General features: G+C 44.6%; 1 protein-coding gene across 4 annotated transcripts in view; it reads right to left on the bottom strand.

The window, feature by feature from the left end:
* LOC132817260 (neuropilin-2-like) overlaps nt 1-24,938 on the bottom strand; it is a 103,843-nt gene that overhangs the window by 57,637 nt on the left and 21,268 nt on the right. For all 4 annotated transcript variants that reach the window (XM_060827631.1, XM_060827630.1, XM_060827629.1 and 1 more), the window contains 5 exons: nt 22,714-22,894; nt 8,871-9,052; nt 4,656-4,886; nt 3,403-3,558; nt 2,464-2,633 (listed from right to left, as the gene is read on the bottom strand). In XM_060827631.1, coding sequence (XP_060683614.1) covers nt 2,464-2,633; nt 3,403-3,558; nt 4,656-4,886; nt 8,871-9,052; nt 22,714-22,894 — 920 coding nt within the window. The remainder of the gene's footprint in view (nt 1-2,463; nt 2,634-3,402; nt 3,559-4,655; nt 4,887-8,870; nt 9,053-22,713; nt 22,895-24,938) is intronic.

Genomic DNA, 24,938 nt, shown 5'->3' with positions numbered 1-24,938 from the left:
CCAGGTCTCAATGTCAGTCATAATTAATCAGCAACTGTAACCAGGGTAAAACCACAACTAAATTCAACAGTCTGCCTCCAGTTTGCAGGGTACTGTATTAAAACATGCAGATCTGTGGCAGTTTATATGTTCTACAATAACCTTTTCCTATTTACTTCATCTCATCCTGTCACCATAATCTCCCATTCCTTCCTCTCTCCCACATGAATGAACTGGTTTCTCCTCAAACACATCAATGGTATTCTCTGTGATCATTCACACAGACTCATCCTCTCTGCCTGAAGAGTTCTCTCCTCAATTTCTTGATGGATTTATTGGGTCTGTATTATACACATGCTCCTTGGTTTTCAATTCTTCCTGCATTAGAACTTTCTGCCAGAGCAAACCTTTACAGAATCTTAAAGTCCTCTATCACGTCACCCCTCTGCCTGCTCTTTACTAGAAAAGCAGAACACCAGCCAATTTGGCCTTTCCCAAGAGCTGTAACCAATTGCTGCCTTGAATCACCTCCTGATTATTAAGGTGTGACTTCCTCTCACCATTTTAAAAACTCATTCTGGATACATGGATGTCATTGATGTTAGGTCCCCATCCCTAATTGTTAAGCTGGTGAGCTTGACTCATCCACATGGCTTAGGTATATATACACACACAATAAACATGCACACACAAATACACACGTACACACACAAATGTGCACACGTTCACACAAACACATGCCACATATGCAAACACGTGCCGAGTATGTACACACAAATACACACACATGCACACACAGATACACATGTGCACACATGCATACAAAAACATATGCATCGTGTGTGCACATGCACACACACACACACACATATATACAGGTATGCACACATATATCGACATACATACGCATCTCCCCAGGATTCACACACCTTGATGGTCAGACACACACACATACACACACACACACACACACATACACATACACACACATGCACATATATACATACACATGCCCACACACACAGTGCAGTCAGGGAGGGAGTTTCAGCATTTTTCGCAATATATTTGCAGGTCAGGATAATGTCTGACTGTGGAAGGATGTGGATGTTTGCTGATGTTTCCATACACCTGCTGCCCATGCCTACACGGTTAGGGAGACCACCAGTTTTCACAGAATCACAGAATGGTTATGATGCAAAAGGTGACCATTTGTCCCATCATGCCCCATGCTAGCCCGCAGAGTGGGCATCGTTGCTCAGTGTAAACCTCCAGCATTTCCCCCCAGCCACAAAGACAAGGTAGTCCTCAATAGGCAAGGGCATTAGAGACTTATGGAGGAGTAGAGTTTCCAGTTCTAGTTAGATATTATTCCAGGAGGCTTCATCAATCAGGAGTCCACCCTCACAGGCCAATTTGATAACAGCCCGACTCTTTGTTATCTGCTCAAAGATTTTTGATTACAGTATTTTAATGCTCCTCATGTTTCTCCTCGTTCACTTGAGCCAGTGTCTAAATGGTTAAATTCCATGCTCTTCAGGACAATTAGAGTTGCAGAATTGGCAACTCTAGAGACGAAAGACAGAGCAGAGAAAAGTGGGATCCATCCTCTCTACCAGGTTCAATGCCTCAGCTTGCCCATGGAGATTGCAGTGACAGTAAAATCAATACAACGCCATATTCATCTAAACCAGGTTAAAAGCTGCTGTTAACCCATTGCCAGATAGTTCAGGAGCCACTGCCCAACATCTCTGAGCACCACTGACTAATGAAAGTGGATCAATGTTAATTCAGGAGCCAAGTAATTGATCAAACATTCCGCAATCCCAGATATTCCCCTTTCAGCCACACAGAAATTCAGGAGAGAATTGCTGAGAGGGTCGATTAATGTTTAGGGCTGAGGGAGCACTGAGAAAGGAAGTGAAAGATATATTGAGAGGGTTGGATCAACTGGGGAGGGAGACCTGACACAAAAATAATATCACGGACCGATGGGCTGAATGGCCTTTTTCTGTGCTGGTAATGCTATGTTATTGTTCAACAGACTTAAATGGAGAATCTGGCCTCAAAATAACAAGCTATGAACCTTTGACTGTCTAAGTCCATCTTTGTGTTTCTGTCCATTTTGATGAGGTCTGAAATGACTAGTTCTGCATTTGGTTCCATCAGAACAGCTACGGCAGCATTGCACCACCAGTAGTAAACCTCCAAAAGCTGCTGAGGCACAGCCTCACTAACCCTCACGGGCGATATCTGATCTGAACATGGCGGAGAGTATTTGCTGCCCCTATATCTGAACAGGAACATCTCACGATCTGCACAACTTCTCAACTTCTAGCTTGAGAGAAACACAAGGAGGTTGACAGGGGCTGCTGAGGAAGGCTGTTTTGGACTGTCACATCTGCACTGCCTCTTCAAATGAGCATCATTCTCTGCCTCCACTTTCCTGCTTTTTCCCCATACCCTAGTTTCAAACTCTTGACGTACCTGGATCCATTCCCTGACAGTGTCCTCATTTGGTGTCCAACCATTGACTTGATAATTGAGCCGCCCTTGGGTTGCATCCCAGTTTCCGAAGGTATAGGAGGATGAAGCAGTGATCTGCATGTTGCTTATCTGGCCAGACTCCATTCCCAGTGGACTATTGCACTGATAGGCTAGAAATACAAGGGAACACGTTAATATGGTGTAACCTTTGACCTGTTGCGTGGTTGAAGTTGGCCTTTACTGGGCAGCTGAAAATTCCCAAAGAATAGAAAAGGGCTATTGATTAATTACAGATAGTTGACAGTTGTATGGAAGGAAAGAGATGGATTGATAAGGATGCATGTGTACCAGAGTGCAGCTCCATTAGCCAATTCCACATCAGAATGTTACCAAGATGCCAAGGGTTAAAATTACATGGCGAGAATACACCAATTATAGCTGTATTCCCTGGAATTTACATGCTTTAAGGGCAATTTGATTAACCTTTTTAAGACATTCAAGAAGAACAAATTGAGTAGGGTGAATACAACAACATCTGATTTAGAGAGCAGGATGAGGAGGCAAGGCGTAAAGGTTAGAGCTACCCTTCATGAGACTGAAAAGCATGGCAGAGCTTTGGAATTCTCTTCAAAGAGAAGAGAATGGCAGCTGATGCCAGATCAATTGTCAGTTCTCAACCTGTGGCTGTTGTTTACTAAGGTATTAAGGGATATGATGACTTAACTGAGGCATTAACTAAGTTCCCATTCTAGACCGGTTAGGTTGATGGGACCATCATTGGGTTGGACCTGATTGGAATCCTATAAGATGCCGATTTTGCAAAGGGGTCCCGATCATTCACTTTGTCTGAATTTGATTTAATTCCTAAAGGTGAAAGGTCAACCCTGAAAACCCAAAGGGCTAACCCCTTCCCCGAACAGCTTCTGATTCGCTACTTACAGTCTGCGGTGTCTTTCGTTGTAATGTTGTACACAGCAGAGAATCCATCTTTAGCCACGGCCATATCTGTGTGGAAGGTGAGCGACATGATCCCAGTATCAGAACGGATCACCGCTGGGATCTTGGAACCACAGTAGCGTCCAATCAGTGGGCTCACTGGGGACCAACGAGAAAACAGACAGAGGAGCTTGAAGTTGGAGCTGTTACTGTGAGACATTTTCCCTCCACTTTGAAACTTTCACTAAAAAGTAACATGCGTCAAAGATATACTGAAGCTTAAACTGAACATTACAGGTGGAATCCTCCCGGAGAATTCAATCTTGGCATTAATCTGTCATTGGAGTTTCGACTTGAACTTGAGTTATTCCATGGATACCTTTTGCCAAAGAGTTAAAGTAACCATGTTTCTACTATCTGTTTGGTTTCCTTGGTTATTCCCTGCACTGACTGGGTCTCTCTGGGTGTCACGCATTTAACTCACTCAAAAAGTTTGTTACCTTTATCTGAAAAAAAAACAGCGAGAAAACACAAGGTTGCCCAGTACCATCCACGAAAGAAACAAAGCAGTATGTTCTTTTTTTTAAATGGCAACAACCAATAAAGAGCTTTCTCACAAGAAAACCAAATAAAATTAAGTTATAGCACAGTCCTTGATTTCTGTGATACCCTGCAGGGTCTATATGTCCATCGGGGCAAGTCTCATGTGTCCCTGAGCCACCATAATGCATGGAAGACTTTGGGAGAGAGACCGGCAGCAAAATTTCTTGTTGTCTACTCCTCTCACCTATGGGTCACCTTGGACAGATCCATAGCAAGACCTATAAGAAGGTCCACAACTTGCCCTCCAACCCCTCTGCACTACAATAGTTTTGTGAGGGATTGGTTGCTCCAATGTTTCATTGCTGGGAAACCCACTGGACAAAGAGACAGCATCTGTACCAAGATACCAGTAGGCACACTCGCTCTGCATCACATCTTCATATCCACTTCCAAAGACACTGGATGCCTTACAGCTAGGTATATTTTCATTTCCTTGACAAGTGGCATAAACGCCTGTCCAATCCAATCTCCAAGTTAAATCTTGGAAAAGCATTCAGTTGAAAAATTAACGCTGGGGTTATTAGGTCAAATCTTGCCAGCACAAAGACTTAAAAGTGAAATACTTCAGAGAAGATGCCAAAGACAGTTTGGATAAGGAACACAATAGCTCCAAACGGCCGGTTGACTTTGCAAATCGCCACGGCAATCCTTACCTTCCGGAAGACCATCCCAGACGTCGAGACGGTCGTATCTGCAGTCTGTTGGTGCTATCTGCAGGGGGTCATATTCCAGGTCGAAGGTCAGCATGGTGAGGATCACCTCTGACCTGGGGGGCGCCTGAATGATGTAAGTGCAGTACAGATTGTGTGGGTACTTGTCCGGGAAACTGGGAGACTCAATCGTGCCACTGGGGGCGGTAAAGTTCTTGGAGCAATCGTCAGACCCTGCAAAGAAGGGAAGGCAATGAGGCAACCAGGCCAGATGGCACTGTACCCGTCTCTTCTCCCACCAGCTTTAGTAAATGTCCCCTTCCTCATATGAGGTTGAATTGCCACTGAGCATGAAGAACATTTAACAGTTTTCTCAACAACTATTAGCTTGGTTTCTAGGCCCACAAGCATGGCTACCCTGGTTGATTTATTGTGCAATAGCATTGTGTCACTGAAGTGGATAAAGTCTACAGTGATATTTTACATGTAGGCCAGACCAGATAAGGAGGCTGATTTCCTTCCCTAAAGGACATGATCGAATCAAATAGGTTTTTAAAATGCTGGTTACATGGTTATCATTTGGCTAGCTTTTGAAGACCAGATTTTTTTTTGTATTGAGTTCAAACTTCACCATTTGCCCTGCTGTGATTCAGGCTCATGCTGTAGGGTGTTCGCCTGGTCTTCTGGATGACTAGTCCAGTGACAGCACCACCATAGCATCACCTCCCCTGAATCCAGGGGTTTGTAGGAGGATGGTAGGGAGTGGCATCAAAACAAAATCAGTCAGCGTTCCTGCTACTGATTCACTTCCACTGTCCCTTAATGGGAAGCGTGTTTGTCCTGGATGAGGACCAGGTCAGGAATTTATGTGGCACCTTTAATACAATAAATAGCACAAAGCTCTTCAGAAGAGTGTTTTCAGGCCAATTTGATACTGACTTACATAAAGGAGGTATTGGAACAGATGATAATAATCTTGTTTGGAGGGTTAAGCTTAAAGGAGGTCTTAGAGGTGGAGAGAAATGTATAGCCCTAACGAGAAGTCATGGGGATGGAATTCAAGAGTTTAGGATGGGCATGACAACCACTGGTAGAGCATTAGAAATTAAGAATGCGCATGTAATGTTTTATGTTCTATGTGCCAGATTTTGAGGAACACAGAGATCTCGGGGGAGATGACAGAAAGATAAAGGAGTTTTGTTGGAGCCTTAAATTTGAGACATATACCAGACTGGGATATTATTCAGCGAGCCCAAGGGGGCTGAATGAGCAGGATTTGATGTGAGTCAAGCCTTGGCTCTGACTTGTTGCACATTTACATTGTTTGCAGATAGTGGCACAATGGGACAGTGGTTAGCGCTGCTGGCTCACAGTACCAGGGATCAAGGTTCAATTCTACCCTCAGACAACTGGTTATGAGGAGTTTGCACATTCTCCCAGTGTCTGGGTGCTTCGGTTTCCACCCACAGTCCAAAGGCGTGCAGGGAGGTGGATTGGCCATGTTAAGTTGCCCCACAGTGTCCAGGGAAGTGCAGGCTAGGTGGATTAGCCATGGAAATGCCGAGTTACAGTGATTGGGGAGGATGCTCTTTAGAGGGAGTGAATGGCCAGTTTCTACACTGCAGAGATTTTATGTATATATCTGTTTGTTTGTGTAAATCATTCACGGGATGTGGGTGTCACTGGCTAGGTCAGCATTTATTGTCCATCCCTAATTGCTCAGCGTCAACCACATTGTCATAGGTCTAGTGTCACATGCAGACCAGGTAAAGATGGCAGTTTCCTTCCCTAAAGAACATTAGTGAACCAGGTGGATTTTTCCTTCAATCGACAAAGGATTCATGGTCATCATTAGATTCCTAAATCTACTTATTTATTGAATTTAAAATGTGCAATCTGCCATGGCAGGCTCATGCTCTATGGTGTTCGCCTGGTCCCCAAAACATTACCAAGGCCTTTGGACTCATAGCATGCCTGTCATAATGAGCCCCCCAGTTAGTAGCAGCATCCTCAAGTGACAAGCAAAGAAGATTGAGAGATAGAGCATGATCATTCCTTATAATAAATTGAAATAAATTGAAACAAGGATCATGCTTGAAATGTGCAAACACCATTCAAGGCGTCTCAGGATTGAGTTTGATCTCTCCCCAGCCTGTCTCAGTGCCTCTCCAAATCCATCTCTACCTCTCTCTTGCTCCACTGCCTTTTCCGACATATACCTCAATGTAAATCTGTCTGTCTTTCTGCCTCTATTGCACTAACTCAGTCTTTCTCACATCTTTGACTCCATATATACCTGTTGCAGTCTCTTTGTCTCCCCTCCCAATGCTTTTTTCGCACTCTACCTGCTTTTCCATCTCCCAGTCACCATCTCTCCCTCACTCTCAAGCTTCATTCTTTTGGGTCTTTTAGCACTGAACATAGTGCAGGAGAGCGTTTAGAAAACAGACAGTAATTTGTGGCTCCTGGAAGCAGGCTGTGTGCAGAGTGTAAACACAAGAAGCTACAAGAGGAAAACACATGAGGTGGGATGGCTGACGAATCATCCGCCTCATAAGATCTCAGCTCCATTGCTAAATAAACAGCAGCTTAATTCTTGGCTTCTGATCAAACATTAAACAAACCAACCCAGTACAGTCCAGAACTCTGTAAAACCTCAAGGCCACTTCAATTTGTTTTTGCCTCTCTCAACAAGAGAAAAATAAACTGAGTGTTCCAAAGGTCCACTTGGCTGATTATCTCCCCAAAAGCCCCAATTCTTCTCCTCCCCCTGTTCCAAAACTGTCTTCAACAACCACCACACCCCACCTCCCTTCACTCCTGTCTCCCACAGTCAGGTTGAGAACCTTTGGGATTGTCCACAACAGAACTGAAGAGTAATCTCCCGGCACGCAAGTCATGTGCCACAAAAGATCTGCTTTTCCTTCATTCCACCTTGACATAATGATTTGTTAATGTGAAAATGGTGCAGCTGCTTCGGGAGAGGCAGTTGGTGCACAGGGAAAGTCATGGTCATTCCAATTGGGTAATGAGAAGCCTGCTTCCTTTCCCATTGGCTGCGGGCGGCAGATTGTTCAAAAGCTGGACCAATAACAGGGTTTGATGGGGGTTCAAAGGTAGCAGTCATGTGGTGACATCGCCAGGAATGTACCAAATCAGACCTGCCAACCTGATGGTACAGTCCCCACAAAGGACATCATGTTCCTGGTGGTGAGCATTTTTTTTAAGGCTTATGCAAGTGTCATTTGCGTCATTTGCCATTTCTCTATGACCATCACAGAGGAAGCTCTTCCTGCCCCATTTTAAAGGCTGGAAAGTCTTGCCTTCAAATAAAGCTTTGCATGATCACCTCAAAGTACTTCACAGCCAATAAAGTACGTTTGTAGTCTAGTCACTGCTGTAACGTCACCAACATGTGCACAACAAACTCCCACAAAGAGTGATGTGATAACGAGTAGTTTACTGTGATGTTAATTAATGGCTTGGTACTGTTCAGGACATGGGGAGAACCACCATCCTCTTTTCTAAAGTAACACAGTGGACTCAGTTTAACAGCTCACCCGAAAGACCTCCAGTTCTCTCAATACTGCACGGCAGCGTCAACCTTGACTTTATATCCAGGATAGGATCCTGAACCCAGGCCTTTGTGATTCATGCTATTAAATGGATGACAGCATGTATGTGTGCATCTGACACTGGGCTACAAAACCAGACCTCCAAGCTAAATGAGATGGGGATGTGGGTTCCAGAACTACTATGGTTAATGGTGAAATTTAAATTCAAGTTTCTTTTAGAAAAAAGCTGGAAATGAAGCAAGCCTGTTGGTTACCATGTAACTACTATCAAATATGGTAAAACAAAATTGTGTTTCGCTCATGCCCGTTAGGGAAGGAATCCTGTTCTCCTTATCCTCATTACCCACAGCAATGTGATTGGCTCTGAACAGCCCTGTGGGCAATTAGGGATGGGCAATAAATTCTGGGCCTAGCCAGCAGCACCCACATCCTATTAATGAATGGTACAAACTAAAATTATACTGTCTTTGGGATCTCTACTGCACTTCTTACCATTAGAATTTTTCTTCCTAAAAATGATAGCCGTCATAGAGTGCTTCTGGGCATAGGTATAGGCAGAACAAATGCAAAACTTTACAGGAATGTTCATATACGATAATCTCGCTTTTATTCCATACTCGACAGAGTAACCTGAAAGACTAACCTGTCCTGTAGATCTCATAACGTAGCGAGAATCCTGCTCCTTGGTGCGCATAGTCCGACACAAATTTGATGTAAAGTGAAGAACCCGAGGAGATAATGGATGACGGAGCGATGTTCCCGCAGTGTTTACCCAGCAGATCTGCGCTCTCCGCATCTCCATCACGAATTTCAATGTAGTCATACCTGAGAAAAGTCAAGGAAGGCATACTAAGTCAAGTTGGAAAAAATAGCAAGCCAAAGGTTATACTAGTAATGTCACTTGCAATCAAGAGGCCAAGATTAGATTTCCTACAGTGTGAAAACAGGCCCTTCGGCCCAACAAGTCCACACCGACCCTCCGAAGAGTAACCCACCCAGACCCATTTACCTCTGACTAATGCATCTAATTCTATGGGCATTTACCATGGCCAATTCACTTGATCTGCACATCTTTGGGCTGTGGGAGGAAACCGGAGTACCCAGAGGAAACCCACGCAGACATGGTGAGAATGTGCAAACTCCACACAGACAGTCATCCGAGGCTGGAATTGAACCTGGGATCCTGGTGCTGTGTGGCAGCAGTGCTAATCTCTGAGCCACCGTGCCGCCCCAAATGCTCAGTGGAAGCAAGTTCAAGGCTCACTGGGCTGTAGGTAGAATTTAAAAACTCAATCGACTTTTCTTAATAAAAAGTTTAAAATTGTGAGGGGCATGGATAGGATAAATAGACAAGGTCTTTTCCTTGGGATGGGGGAGTCCAGAACTAGAGGGCATAGGTTTAGGGTGAGAGGGGAAAGATATAGAAGGGACCTGCAGGGCAACTTTTTCACACAGAGGGTGGTGCTCATATGGAATGAGCTGCCAGAGGAAGTGGTGGAGGCTAGTACAATTACAACATTTTAAAGACATCTGTATGGGTTTATGAATAGGAAGGGTTTAGAGGAATATGGGCCAAGTGCTGGCAAATGGGATTAGATTAGATTAGGATATCTGGTTGGCATGGATGAGTTTGGCCGAAGCCTCTGTTTCTGTGCTGCCCACCTCTATAAATGGAATTAAAAATTAATGGTGACAAAAAGCCACTGTCAATCACTGTGAAACCACACTAGTATGATCCCTTTTAGGAAAAAGAATCTGCCACCCTTCCCTGGTCCGGTTGACCCTTAACAGGTCCCTGAAATGGCTTAGCCAGCCAATTATTTATGGGCAAGGGGACTGCCCTATGAAGAGAGATTGGACAAACTGGGATGGCACTCTCGACAGTTTCAAAGAATGAGAGGTGATCTCGCTGCAAATCACAAAATATCTAGAAGGCTAGATAGGGGCAAACACAGGCAAGGTGTTTCCCTGGTGCAGATGGCACAATCTAAAAGCAAAGGTGATGCCACTTAGGAGCAGGATGAGGGGAATGTTTTTTTAACTCAGGGGGGCAGACAATCCTTGCAATCCTCGACCCAGGGAATTTTGGAATCTCAACCTCGTGGTAGATAGAACATAGAAAAATACAGCGCAGTACAGGCCCTTCGGCCCTCGATGTTGCGCCGACCAAAGTCTACCTAACCTACACTAGCCCAATAACCTCCATATGCTTATCCAATGCCCGCTTAAATGACCATAAAGAGGGAGAGTTCACCACTGCTACTGGCAGGGCATTCCATGAACTCACAACCCGCTGAGTAAAGAATCTACCCCTAACATCTGTCCTATACCTACCACCCCTTAATTTAAAGCTGTGCCCCCTAGTAACAGCTGACTCCATTAACAGAAAAAGGTTCTCAGTGTCTACCCTATCTAAACCCCTAATCATCTTGTACACCTCTATCAAATCTCCCCTAAACCTTCTTTTCTCCAATGAGAACAGCCCCAAGTGCCTCAGCCTTTCCTCATACGATCTTCCTACCATGCCAGGCAACATCCTGGTAAACCTCTTCTGCACCCGTTCCAAGGCCTCCACATCCTTCCTATAGTATGGCGACCAAAACTGCACACAATACTCCCGATGAGGCCGCACCAGAGTCTTATACAACTGCAACATGACCTCAGGACTCTGGAACTCAATTCCTCTACCAATAAAGCCCAGTACACCATATGCCTTCTTCACAGCACTATTTACCTGGGTGGCAACTTTCAGAGATCTGTGTACATGGACACCAAGATCCCTCTGCTCATCCACACTACCAAGTAGCCTACCATTAGCCCAGTAATCCATCTTCTTGTTACTCCTACCAAAGTGAATGACTTCACACTTAGCTACATTGAACTCCATTTGCCACCTTTCTGCCCAGCTCTGCAACTTATCTATATCCCGCTGTAACCTGCCGCATCCTTCTTCGCTGTCCACAACTCCACCGACTTTCGTGTCATCTGCAAACTTGCTCACCCAGCTTTCAAGCCCCTCCTCTAGATCATTTATAAAGATGACAAACAGCAATGGTCCCAAAACAGACCCTTGTGGAACACCGCTAGTAACTGCACTCCAAGATGAACCTATTCCATCAACTACTACCCTCTGTCTCCTTCCAGCCAGCCAATTCCTAATCCAAACCTCTAATGCACCCTCAATGTCATACCTCCGTAGTTCTTGCATTAGCCTACCATGGGGTACCTTATCGAACGCCTTGCTAAAATCCATATACACCACATCTACTGCTTTACCCTCGTCCACCTCTTTAGTCACCTTCTCAAAGAACTCAATAAGGTTTGTGAGGCATGACCTGCCCTTCACAAATCCATGCTGACTATCCTTGATCACATTATTCCTATCCAGATGTTCATAAATCCTATCCCTTACAATTCTCTCTAAGACTTTGTCCACAACAAAAGTGAGACTCACTGGCCTATAGTTACTCGGGCTATCCTTACTCCCCTTCTTGAACAAGGGGACCACATTCTCTATCCTCCAGTCTTCTGGCACTATTCCCGTAGACAATGACGACATAAAAATCAAGGCCAATGGCTCTGCTATCTCCTCCCTAGCTTCCCAGATGATCCTAGGATAAATGCCATCAGGCCCAGGGGACTTATCTATTTTCATCCTTTCCAGTATTCCCCAGACCTCTTCCCTACATACCTCAAGGCCATCCATTCTAATCACTTGTGACTCAATATTCATATCAGCAATAGTGTCCTGTTCCTGAGTAAATACTGACAAAAAGTATTGATTTAGTGTCTCTCCAATCTCCTCCACCTCCACGCACAACTTCCCACTACTATCCTTGACTGGACCGATACCTACCCTAGTCATCCTTTTATTCCTGACATACCTATAGAAAGCCTTTGGGTTTTCCCTAATCCTACCAACTAAGGACTTTTCATGTCCCCTTCTCGCTGCTCTTAGCTCTTAATATTGATATTGATAGATTTCTGGCTACCTGAGTTTCAGGAATGTGATGGATCAATCAGTCATGATGGTACTGTATAGCGGGGGGGGGGGGGGGCTTGAACAGGCTGAATGGCCTGTTCTGGTTACTATTTCCAATTCTCAGCCTCCAACAGCTACCCCTGATCCCTCCTGAAAAGTTCACATGTGGATTGTCAGAGCAAGACAAGTTTGGGCCTGGCAACAGTAACGGCCTCCATTGTGGAGCACCTTAGCAATGTTGCCACAGATCATGTATCTGGTGTGGCACAGTGGGTAACGGCCTTACTTCTGAAACAGAAAGTTGCAGGCTCAACTCCTGTTTCAGAGACTGGAGCGGAGAATCCGGGCTGAAAATATCTTGCTGCACAGGCAATGTTTATTTGATTTGACTTACTATTGTCATATGTACTGCGATACAGTGAAAGATATTGTATTGCATGCTAACCCGAAAAATTACACCTTACATAATTATGCCAGGCCAATAGAACAGAACGCAGGGTAGAGTGTAACAGCTACAGAGAAGGTGCAGAGAAAGATCAACTCTAATAGACAAGACATTTGTTCATAAGTCTGATAACAGTGGGGAAGAAGTTGTTTTTGAATCTGTTCAGAAGCTGTTCAGGACAAAGCCATCAAATAGACATAAAGGATCCAGTGGTGCTCTTCCCGAGAAGCATGGGAGAGTTCTCTGAGTGTCCTCACCAATACTTACCCCTCAACCAGCATCACAAGGATTCGACCATCTGGTCACTGTCACATTGTTGATTGTAGGCACTTCCTGTACAAAAATTGGCTACCACTTCTCCAATTTGATGACAGTGGTTACATTTCAACATTCTTTCATGAGATGTCAAGAGCTTTGTGACATCCTGAGACCACGTAAGGGGCAATAGGGACACGAGACTTGTTTCACCTTACTTTCTCCCATATGGGGAATGCTTGGGCGGCAATTCCCATGGCAACAAATCTCCAGTTAGGAGTCAGCAACTTTGTGAAAGGGACGGGGATAAGGATAAACCTGGGTAATATTAATGTTCCTTTTCCACTGATGCACACCGACAGCCCATGTTTGATAAACTGATTCCTTTATTCATTCAGGGAGATGTAGGCATCGTTGGTGAAGTCAGCATTTATTGCCCATCCCTAATTATTACGAATCAGTCATACTGCTGTGGGTCTAGATTCACACACAGATCAGACTGGATAAGGATGACAGATTTCCTTCCCTGAATGACACTAGCGAACAATACGTGTTTTTCCTGATAATCAGCATTCGTCTCTTCATTCCACATTTTTAAAAAAATTATGGAACTCAAATTCCAATCATCTGCCATGACAGGATTTGAACCTAGGACCTCAGAACATTAACTGGATCTTGAGATTAACAGTCCAACGTTAATGCCACCAGGCCATCGCCTCCCCACAAACACTTGTCAGGGTATCCTATCAGCGCTACCTGGTAAATGTGTTTTATTTCAGAGTCAGGCCTTACTCCCTTTCTTGCCCAGCCTTGGATTCTCTCCTCCCTATAATCCCCTACAGCCCTAGAGTGCTCCTTGTCTGCAATTCTAAGCCCTTGCTCATCTCTGATTTCCTTCCCTTGAACAGCAATCGTGTGTTCCGCTTCTGAGGGGTGACGGCTGCAAAATGCTCCTCTCCTAAACCTGACCCAATGTTTCTCTAAATGGCTCGTGGCATACATCTATAGTAAAGGCATTACAATACAATATAAACTCGGAACATAATTAACAACATCCTCGAACACATTCAGGAACAGGAAGCCTGAATCACAAGGCCCCAAAGCTGCAGTGTGCTTTTAATATTCCACCCACTCTTGTGGGCAACATCTACTTTTAAGAACAGATATATCACACCAACCCTGTTATGCCACCAGAGTTGCTGACTATCCTCTCACTCAATAAAGAATCCCTATAGTGTGGAAGCAGGCCATTCAGCCCATTGAATCCACACTGACCCCCCCAATGAGCATACGACTCAGCCCATCCCTGAAACCCTGTATTTTCCATGGGTAATCCACCTAGCCTGCACACTGTGGACAATTTAGCACAGCCAACCCACCTAACCTGCACACCTTTGAACTGTGGAAAGAAACCCACAGCATCTAGAGGAAACCCACAGGGCAGAATGTGCAAACTCCACACAGACAGTCACCCGAGGTGTGGAATCAAACCTTGGTCCCCTGGTGCTGTGAGGCAGCAGTGTTAACCACTGAGCCACTATGCTGTCCCTTAAGATCCCCTTATTTTCCAAAAGAGTAGACCCATTGATGTCATCGAACCCCACCAGCTATTCCACCCTCCCATCTCCACATTCTGGATGATTCTGAACAGTCATACTTAAAGACTGAAGTGGCGGATCAGGATAAACTCGGAATATAATTAACAACATCCTCAAATACGTTCAGGAACAGGAAGCCTGAATCACAAGGCCCCAAAGCTGCAGTCTGCTTTGAATATTCCACCCACTCTCGTGGGCGTTCCCCACAAGGTTAGTCACCCAATATCGATTCAAGTCATCGCATTTGCAGCACAGTAACAGGATATACAGACAAGCACTTCTGTCTTCTGTTTACGCTGTACATGATTTAACAGATTTAAAACAGAGTTGAGAAGAAATCACTTCTCTCAAAGGGTTGAGAATTTGTGGAATTCGCTACTTCAGAATGCGGTGGATGCCCAGGACACTGAGTAAACTTAAGGAGAAGATAGTCAGATGTTTAACCAGTAATGGGTTGAAGGGTAATGGTGAGCAGGCAGGAAAGTAGAGTCGAGACCAAGATGACTTCAACTAAGATCATATTAAATGGCGGACTCAAGAGGCTGAATTGTCTACTCCTGCTCCTAGTTCTTATGTTCTTATAAGCTTGTTTCCAAATTAATTTATCCCACCATACGAGCAGATCTCTTTATACGAGCAGATCCCTTGTAACCTCCAAAGTGAGAATGTTTGATGATGATTGCACAATGTTCAAAATGGTGCAACTCCAGGTACTGAACTTGAAAGGTTGCAGAAAAGATTTACAAGGTTGTTGCCAGGGCTGGAGGGTATGAGCTATAGGGAGAGGCTTAATAATCTGGGGCTGTTTTCCCTGCAGTGTTGGAGGCTCAGGGTTGACCATCTCATAGAATCCCTACAATGTGGAAACAGGCCATTTGGCCCAACAAGTTCACACTGACTCTCCGAAGAGTAACCCACCCAAACCCATTCCCCTATCCGACTACTGTACATTTATCCCAAGTAATGCACCTAACCTAGATATCCTTGAATACATTCTGGGTAATTTAGCATGCCCAACTAACCTAACCTGAACATTTCTGGATTGTGGGAGGAAACCCACACAGACACATGGAGAATGTGCAAACTCCACATAGACCGTCACCCAAGGCTGGAATTGAACCTGGGTCCATGGTGCTGCGAGGCAGCAGTGCTAACCACTGAGCCACCTATAGAGGTTTATGACATCATGAAGGGCAAGGATAGGGCGAATAGCCAAGGTCTTCTTCCCAGGGTAGGGGAGTACAAAACCCGACGGCATAGGTTTTGTACTCCCTGGGAAAAAGGTGGAGTGTAATGGAATACTCTCCTCTTGCCTGGATGTGTTCTAACAGTTCTAACTATAGTCAGGAAGCTTGACACAATCTGAAACAAAGCCACCCACTTAACTGGTAACTGATCTATCACCTTCAATATTCCCTCCCTTCAGCACCCATGCTCAGTAGCTGCCGTTTGTACCATCGACAAGATTCACTGCAGAAATTCATCAAGGCACCTTCAATGGTGCCTACTAAACCCGCAACCTCTATGATGAGGGCAGCAGGTACATGGGAATATCACCTGCATCTTTCCCTCCAAGCCACTCACTATCCTGAAACTACAGCACCCTTGCTTCATTATCAGTCAGTCAAAACCTTAAAACCCCAAGGAGTGTAGCAGTTCGAGAAAGTGGTTCACCACCACGTTCTCAAGGGTATTGTGGGAAGGGCTGTAAAAAACTGGCCAAGTCAGAGATGTCTGTGCCCCATGGAAGAATAGAAAAAATATTTAGCTAGTTTCCCTTTAAAAGCATCTACACTATCCACAGCAACTACTCCGTGTGACAATGAGTTCCAATTTTAAATAAACTCTACATGAATAAGCTTTTTCTGCAATTGATTTATTAGTTATAGAGGCATAGTGATGTAAGCAGGAGAACAGACCCTTTAGTCCAGCTCATCCATGTTGACCAGATATCCTAAATTAATCCAGTTCTATTTGCCAGCATTTGGCCCATATCCCTTAAACCCTTCCTTTTCACATTCCCATCCAGAGGTCTTTTAAATGCTGTAATTGTACCAGCCTCCACCACTTCGTCTGGCAGCTCATTCCATACATTCACCACCCTCTGCATGAAGAGGTTGCCCCCTAGGTCCCTTTTATATCTTTCTCCTCTCACCTTAAACCTCAACCCTTTGGTTTTGGACTCCCTTACACTGGGAAAAAAGACTTTGGCCATTCACCCTATCCATGCACCCCCATGATTTTATAAACTTCTATAAGGCTCAGCCTCCCACGCTCCAGAGAAAATAGCCCCAGTCTATTCAGCCTCTCCCTATAGCTCAAACCCTCCAACTCTGGTGACATCCTTGTAAATCTTTTCTGCACCCTTTTAAGTTTAACAACATCTTTCCTATAGCAGGGAGAAACCAGACTATCTCATATTTATGGCCTTATTTTTAGATTCCCCCACAAATGGAAACACTTTCTCAACATCCAGCCTATTGAACCCTTCCATTTGAGACTTCTATTAAGCAACATTTCAGCCTCTCTTCTCTTGGAAAAAAACCATTAAGTGAATACGACACGGGTGAACAGTTCACTGCCTGTTTACTTAAGAGGCAGGAGGGCACTTCAAACGAATTCTTAGCTGTATATAAGAGTTGACAGGGCAGATAGGGGAACTGTTCGCTCCTCTCATAGGAGTCTCCCGCAAAAGGGAAAGCAACTGTAGAATTAAGATAATCCTCTTAAAAAGCAAATCCAGGTAAAGCTTCTTCACATATGGGGCTGTGTCCCTGATGGCTGTTCGTAAAAACAGCAATACTTTTATGGCATTTTAAACAGTAATAAGGGATAGGGCAATGTAAAGGAAACAGATTTACAAAATGGGGCATCAGTTCACACTGAGGGGGTGCTGCATTGTCAGAGGTGCTATCTTTTTTATGAGACCTCAGAGGCCTCGACTACTCTCAGAAGCACACATTAAAACATTCAATGGCACTATTTTGAGGATGAGGAGGGGAGTCCTCCCCAACATTCCAGCCAATAACTATCCCCAAGCCACCCAGTGACTTCAATTACCTAGTCATTATCAACATTGTTGTTTGTGGGGACTGGCTGCTAATTGACTGCCGTAGTTTCCTACACGAAGACAATGACTGCACTTCAAAAAAAGTACTTGTCGAGCCAAGGGTCGTGAAAGATGCTGTGAAAACACAATTTGCTTCCTTTCATACTGAGGATGGCAATTGCCAGGGCAATGAAGTCTGTTGTTCCCTGGCCCTGGGATCCATAGGGAACCTGAGGTGCAATTCTCTACTCCTGCCAGCAGGGGGCAGCAAAACCAACACAGTGACTTCACTGTTGGTCACTTGGATTTTGACTTAACATCAAGCTTTAACCCTGTGTGGATACAACATATCTGAGCATAGAGAGAAATACTTAGATTCATAGAACCCCTAGAGTGTGAAACAGGCCATTTGGCCTATCGAGTCCACACCAACCCTCCAAACAGCAGATACCCAGACCCATCCCCTACACCGTAACCCTACATTGCACATGGCCAATCCACCCAGCCTGCACATCTTTGGACTGTGGGAGGAAACCCACGCAGACATGGTGAGAATGTGCAAACCCCACACAGACAGTCACCCAAGGCTGGAATCAAACCCTGGTCCCTGGCGCTGTGAGGCAGCAGTGCTAACCACTGAGCCACCGTGCTGCTTCTCCTAGTCATACACATCAGCTGGTTCTAAGTGATGAGCAAACTCAATAGCATTTCTCTCCTTTCAATCTACTTTCTTTCAATCCCGAACTGACCTACTGCTTATTTTGGGGCACAGGTTGGTATAAGTGCACGCACTACTCTAGGCTACGTCTGATTTCCTCTCTTGACAGATCACCACTCTCAAGTCAGCGGCGTGGAGATGGATTGAGGATGGTCACCGTGGCTGATCGCATTGCTCATCTAGTTTTGACACCGATTGTGTGCTTTTCTCGTAACCCAGTCACCTGCACTGTTGGTGTTGGTTCAGTTGCAGCACTTGCCCCTGAGCTGTAGGATTGTGGACTCAAGGCACGCTAAAAGGATGTGAGCACAAAAGTTTTGGGTGTCACTTCCAGTGCAGAACCAAGGGAGGGCTGCACTGCCGGAGGTGCTGTCTTTCCATGAAATGATTCTAAAACATAGGATCTTGTGCTGTCTGATAGGTATCGAAAATCCCACTGAACTTCAAAGATCAAACTTAGCCTCATTTCTCACTCCTTAACAAGCAAGACCCATTTCATCTGGCACCTTTCTTTCACCATCATCACAGCACCATCCAGCCATTGCACTTCAGAAATTATACACCAGGTTATAGTCCAACAGGTTTATGTATGCACAAGCTTTCGTAGCACTGCTCCCTCATCAGTTAGCTGTGGAGCAGGACCTTAATACACAGTATTTATAGCAAAAGATTACACTGTAATGCAACTGAAATAATATATCAAACAAACTATATTGAACATGAAACTGTACTTTTTTGCTGTAAATTCTGTGTCTTATGGAACTGCTCCCCAGCTACTTGACGAAGGAGCCGCGCTCTGAAATCTAGTGTTTCCAAACGTATCTGTTGGACCGGTGTTGGGTGATTTCTAACTTTATCCACCCCAGTCCAACACCGGCTCCTCCACATCAAACACCAGTTCTCCGGCTGGTGTAGAAAGATTGTATGGATGGGGCCGGGGTTGCGAGTTGGGGTAGGAATGACAGAGCTTTGCCTGAATTAGCCACACTGAAAAGTAGACCGTGTCCTGGTGTAAATCTCACTACACAGCAGAACTGGGATTTAAAAACTTGTCACCATACCCAGCAAAAATTGGTGAGGCCACTTTGACAATACTGCCTGTAATTCTGGTCGCCCTTCCTTCGGAAGGATGTTTTGAGAAGGTGCAGCAAAGATTTACAAGGATGCTGCCAGGACTGGAGAGTTTCACCAGTGGCTATGTGGTAACCTTACAGAGGTTTATAAAATCATGAGGGGCTTGGAAAGGGTAAACAGACAAGGTCTTTTCCCCAGGGTTGGGAGAGTCCAAAACTAGTGGGCATAGGTTTAAAGTGAGAGTGTTATGGATGTGCTGAACAATTTGGGAATGACCAGGAGATCAGTTTTATTTTGTGTGATGTCAGCTGAGGGATAGATATTAGCTGAAAATGTGTTGCTGGAAAAGCGCAGCAGGTCAGGCAGCATCCAAGGAACAGGAGATTCGACAGGAATCTGAAGAAGGGCTTAAGCCCAAAACGTTGAATCTCCTGTTCCTTGGATGCTGCCTGATCTCCAGCATCTGCAGACCTCACTTTCTCCTCGAGGGATAGATATTAGTCAGGAGCCCAGGAATAACGTCCCTGCTCTTCAGTGCCATGGGCTTGCTAACATTCACCTGAACAGGTAGATGGAGCCTCGGTCTAACATCTCATTGTAAAGTAGGCACCTCCAACAGTGCAGCACTCCGTCATCAATACACTGGAGCATCAAACATTCATGCTCTGGGTCTGGAGTCACATGTAGGCCAGCGACACCCACATATCACAAAATGAATAAATAAAAAAGACCAGGTAAGCATGAACTAGATGGGTTCTTCCTGACAATCAACAATGATTTCATGGTAAGTGTTGGAATCTTAATCTGAAACCTTTACTGAATTTATAGTCCCCCGTGACAGGATTTGAACCCAATTCTCGGGATTAATAGTCCAGTGATAATGCCACTATCTCTTCTCCCTAACTATAAGTTATTTGTGTCCCTCTGCCGACTTCTTCTCTCAGCTTATTCCTTTTACACCTATCTTTGTACCCAAATTTGCTGAAAATACAATGATGACCCTTTCATCAAAGCCATTAGTACATATCATAAATAATCGTGGCCCAAAACTGATCTGTGAGGTTTGTATGTGGGGAATGAGCTGCCAGAGGAAGTGGTGGATGCAGGTACAGTTACAACTTTTAAAAGACATTTACACAGATCCATGAATAGGAAGGGTTTAGAGTGATGTGGGCCAAACACTGGCAAATAGGACGAATCTGGGAATGTAGTTAGTGTGAACTGGTTGGACTAAAGCGTCTGTAACTGTGTTGTCTGACTCTACAACTCTGGAGAGGGATTTGAAAGCAGGATCTCATGGTTACAGTATGTTACCAACTCAACCATAGCCACTTTCACTGATGCTTTCAAATGCCTCCATGTTCTCATCCAGGTATACCTCTGTAATCTCCACTGGCCACCCAAAGCCGCAACCCTGGGATTTCTGCACTCCTCTGATTCTAGCTCCTTATGCTTTCCTGATTTTAATTGCTGTCAGGTTGGCAACTGAGCCTTCAGCTACCAGGCCGTTAAGCTGCAGAATTCCATCCCTAAACCTCTCCGCCTCTCTCTATCTATCTGCACAACACTCTTTCAAGACTTTGGCCAAACTGCTTGATCATCTGCCCTGTTACCTCCTCAGATAACTCAATCTCAAATTTTGTTTCAGAATCAGTCTTGTGAAGCCCTTTCAGACTACACTAAAGCTACTGTGAAGGCAACCTGATGAGAGAAATTTGAATTTTGTTGAAGGAAAACTCGACTGAAAGCATATACTGCAAAATCTTGAAGTATATCTCATTAAGGCAAAAATATGCCCAATATGTGGCTAAGATACCACGCCTGGGTTTTGTTGAGCTGTAACTTCTGACACACGAAAACAAGATACCAAAGGATGTTTACTTACAGAGCAATGAGAAACAGGAGGTGAATGAGATCAATACATTTAAGGGAATATACCTTTAAGGTATTTTGCCTGCACTCCTCACCTGTCTATATCCCTCTGCAGACTCTTTCTGTCATCATCACTGCTTGCTTCCCATCTATTTTTATCTCACTCACAAACTTAGCAATGGTACATTCACATCCCTTATCCAAATCATTAATACATCTCGTAAATAACTGTGGCCCCAGCAATGATCCCTGTGGAACTCCAGGTTGCCATCCTGAAAAATGCCCCTTTTCTCCCAACTCTCTGTCTACCATTAGTTAGCTGATCCTCTATCCATGATAATATACTAAGACTATACCAATGGCTCTTTCTTATTAAGTAGCCAAATATGTGGAACCTTATTGAAATCCAAATGTATTACATCTACTATTTCCCTTTTGCCTATCCTGCTTGTTATCTCCTCAAAACTTCTAGTAAATTTGTCAGGTATGATTTTCTCTTTATGGAGCCCCACTGACTCTGCTTGACCATATTATGAATGACTAGAGGGTGTAGGTTTAAGGTGAGGGGGGAAAGATTCAAAAGGGACCTGAGGGGTAACATTTTCACACCTGTATGGAATGAGCTGCCAGAGGAGGTAGTGGAGGTAGATACAATTGCAATATTTAAAAGACATTTGGATGGTACATGGACAGGAAAGGTCTAGAGGGATATGGGCCAAACACAGGCAAATGGGACAGGTTCAATTTAGGAAACCTGGTCAACACAGACAAGTTGGGGCGAAGGGCCTGTTTCTGTGCTGCATGACTCTACGACTCTCTGGCTGTATGACTCTTATAAATGTTTGGAAAAGGACTCCAAAAAAAGTATGGTGTAGAAGGGTCTAGATTTTCTTATGCATGAGACATGAAAGGTTAGCATGCAGGTGCAGCAAGTAATTAAGAAGGCAAATGAAATTCTGGCTAGACATTTGGCATTTTAAAATATGGAAGCTTCATTAAAACGATGCAGAGTGTTGTTAAGGCTGCACCTGGAGTCTTGATCCCTGTATCTAAGAAAAGACATATTTGCAATGGAGATTCACCAAGCTGATTCCTGGGACGACTTAACAAGAATGGTTAGGCCTTTACTCATTACAGTTTAGAAGAACAAGGGATGATTTTATTGATGATTATGAGGAGGGTAGCTGTTGAGAAAATGTTTCCACTGGCGTGAGAATCTCAGACTAGTGACGGAATGAGGGGCCTCTCACTGAAACCCGAGATCCAAAGGAATTTTCTGCTTTCAGAGTGTAGTGAATGGTTGCAATTCTGTAGCCGAGGGTTATAGAGACTAGACAACTGAAAGAGGAGATAAGATAGATTTTTGAAATATTGAGGGATTGAGAGCTATGGGGGGCCGAGGTCTGGGGCAGACCAGCCATGATGTGATAGAATCACACATACCCACATACACACGCACACTCTCTACAATGGTTACGTTTGTGTACTCCTACCTGCAGTCATGTTTTTCAAGCTCAAAATGCGGGTTAAAGTTCAGCAGGATCTTCTGGTGGCTCTCAGGTGCATAGATGACCCATTCACACGTCTGGTGTGCCATGTAGTCCTGTGGGTATCCGGGCGAGGTGATGTAACCCGCCTCTCCTGCGTTTAAACGTTCCCCACATTGCGCTTCTCCTGAAATAGAAAGAACAATAACTGTTGGAGGGGAGGACATGCTTGCCTTAAAACAAGACTCTAGAAATACTGACGTTGGCCCATGGATTTAACCACCCCATGATTTACCGTGAGCAACAACAACCTCAGATCAGTGTGACATTAAAGACAAGGCAAGCTGGCAGCATTGTTGTTGCATATGGCGCGTTGCGAGAGAGATATTACTGTTGGGGAGTGTAGCATCTGGGTGGGAATGTTGAAAGCCTTTCCTGCTCCAACAACAACAGCAGCCAGGCGGTAGCTCAGTGTTTCGTGTTTCCTCACCTCTGAGTTGGAGAATTGGGTGTTCATAATTCCCCTCTCTCCAGTAACTGCCATCTCTACATTGCGCCCAAAGGGGTTTTTTTAATATGATGGCCCTTTAAAAGTACTTCACTTGGCCTGGTGTTTGGACGTTTGTAATGGTGGGTCTGTTGTACAGGTCAGACTAATTGATTGCACCATTGATCGGGAAATAATTTCAAGACGTGGAAGATAAGGGTAGCGAAATGGGCAAAGCTTGTTCAAGGAGCTACAATTGGCCAAGAGGCCCCTTTTCGTGCCCTGATTTCACAATGGACAGGTGGCTAATGCAGGAAACTAACACACACACACTGTCATTGGAACCAGGCTATCAGCACTGACAGGGAATCTGACATCTACGGCTTGTCTACAAACTGAGAAAGGGGAGTGGGGTCCTTTTTCCCGGAAACAAAGAACACAGAAAAAACATATTTCTTCTTGAAAACCACCTCAGAAGGGATAAGGAGCCAGGACTGAATAATTCCACTAAGACTTCTCTCAGAAACTGACAGATTTTCCTTTTAAAATGCAACCCAAACTGAACAGGGCCTCCTGTTCACCTTTTGCAAACGTTAATCCTTGCAGTCAGGGTCTCTGCCTGTGTCAATGTTAACACCTCATTATTCATTAGCAGTCCTCCTGCAGCCTGCATAAAGGTCACCCTCCTGTGTTCCTTAAAGGGCTCGTTGTCTTAGCAACAGCGGTCTTACAAGACATTGTGCCAAGTTTACAGACAGAGGGACAGTGGTGTGACAAGCTCAACAGCATGATGGCATTAACCATTTTTTATTATCTTCGCTTTCACCCCTCAGAGAACTCCTTATTCCACTAAAGTGGCCCCCTACCCCGACCATTTCACATTTCCATAAAGGTTTAGAGGACTAAAAAGGCCAAATGCAGGCAAATGAGACTAGTTTGGTTTGGGAAACCTGGTCGACATGGATGTGTTGGGCCGAAGGGTCTGTTTTAGTGCTGTATGACTCTATGGTTCTAGGACCAATGTTGACAGCCTTCAACTTCCTAAACTCTGGAATCCTCTCCTCAAGCCACTTTTCCTATTGCCCCTCCTTTCAGACACTTCTTGAGACCAAACTCACTGAATAGATTTCTCGATTACTGGCTGCAATGTTTCTTTTTGTGTCTAAGTTTGTCTGATGGCGCTGTTATTATGAATCCTTGGGATGTTTTGAAAAAAATGGCAAGTGCTATATGAATGCATGGTGTTGCAGCTGCCGATTACTAAGAGCTGTCCTTTTGTGTCAATCATGCTCAGTTAGTGGTCACTGGTTTGTCTGCATACATGGTGAATTAGAGATAATGGTGTGTGATCCTGGACAATGCTGGTTAAGTTACTATAAGTAATCTGGGCAGCTAGGGAGGAATGTGTCGGTGTGTCGCACTATATTGATGTACAGTCCTCTGGGAAGAATTATAGAATCCCTACAGTGTGGAAACAGGTCATTTGGCCCAACAACTCCATACTGATCCTCTGATGAGTATTCCACCCAGACCCATTCCCCTATATTCCCCCTAACTAGCCCACACATCCCTGGACACTGTAGGCAATTTAACTTGGCCAATTCACCCAACCTGCACACCTTTGGACTGTGGGAGGAAACCCATACAGACACAGGGAGAATTTACAAACTCCCCACAGACAGTTGTCTGAGGCTGGAATCGAACCCAGATCCCTGGCACTGTGAGGCAGCAGTGCTAGCCATTG

The sequence above is a fragment of the Hemiscyllium ocellatum genome, chromosome 7 (genome assembly GCF_020745735.1).
Source record: "Hemiscyllium ocellatum isolate sHemOce1 chromosome 7, sHemOce1.pat.X.cur, whole genome shotgun sequence".
Lineage (NCBI taxonomy): Eukaryota > Metazoa > Chordata > Chondrichthyes > Orectolobiformes > Hemiscylliidae > Hemiscyllium > Hemiscyllium ocellatum.
This window is presented reverse-complemented; position numbering and strand designations above follow the sequence as displayed.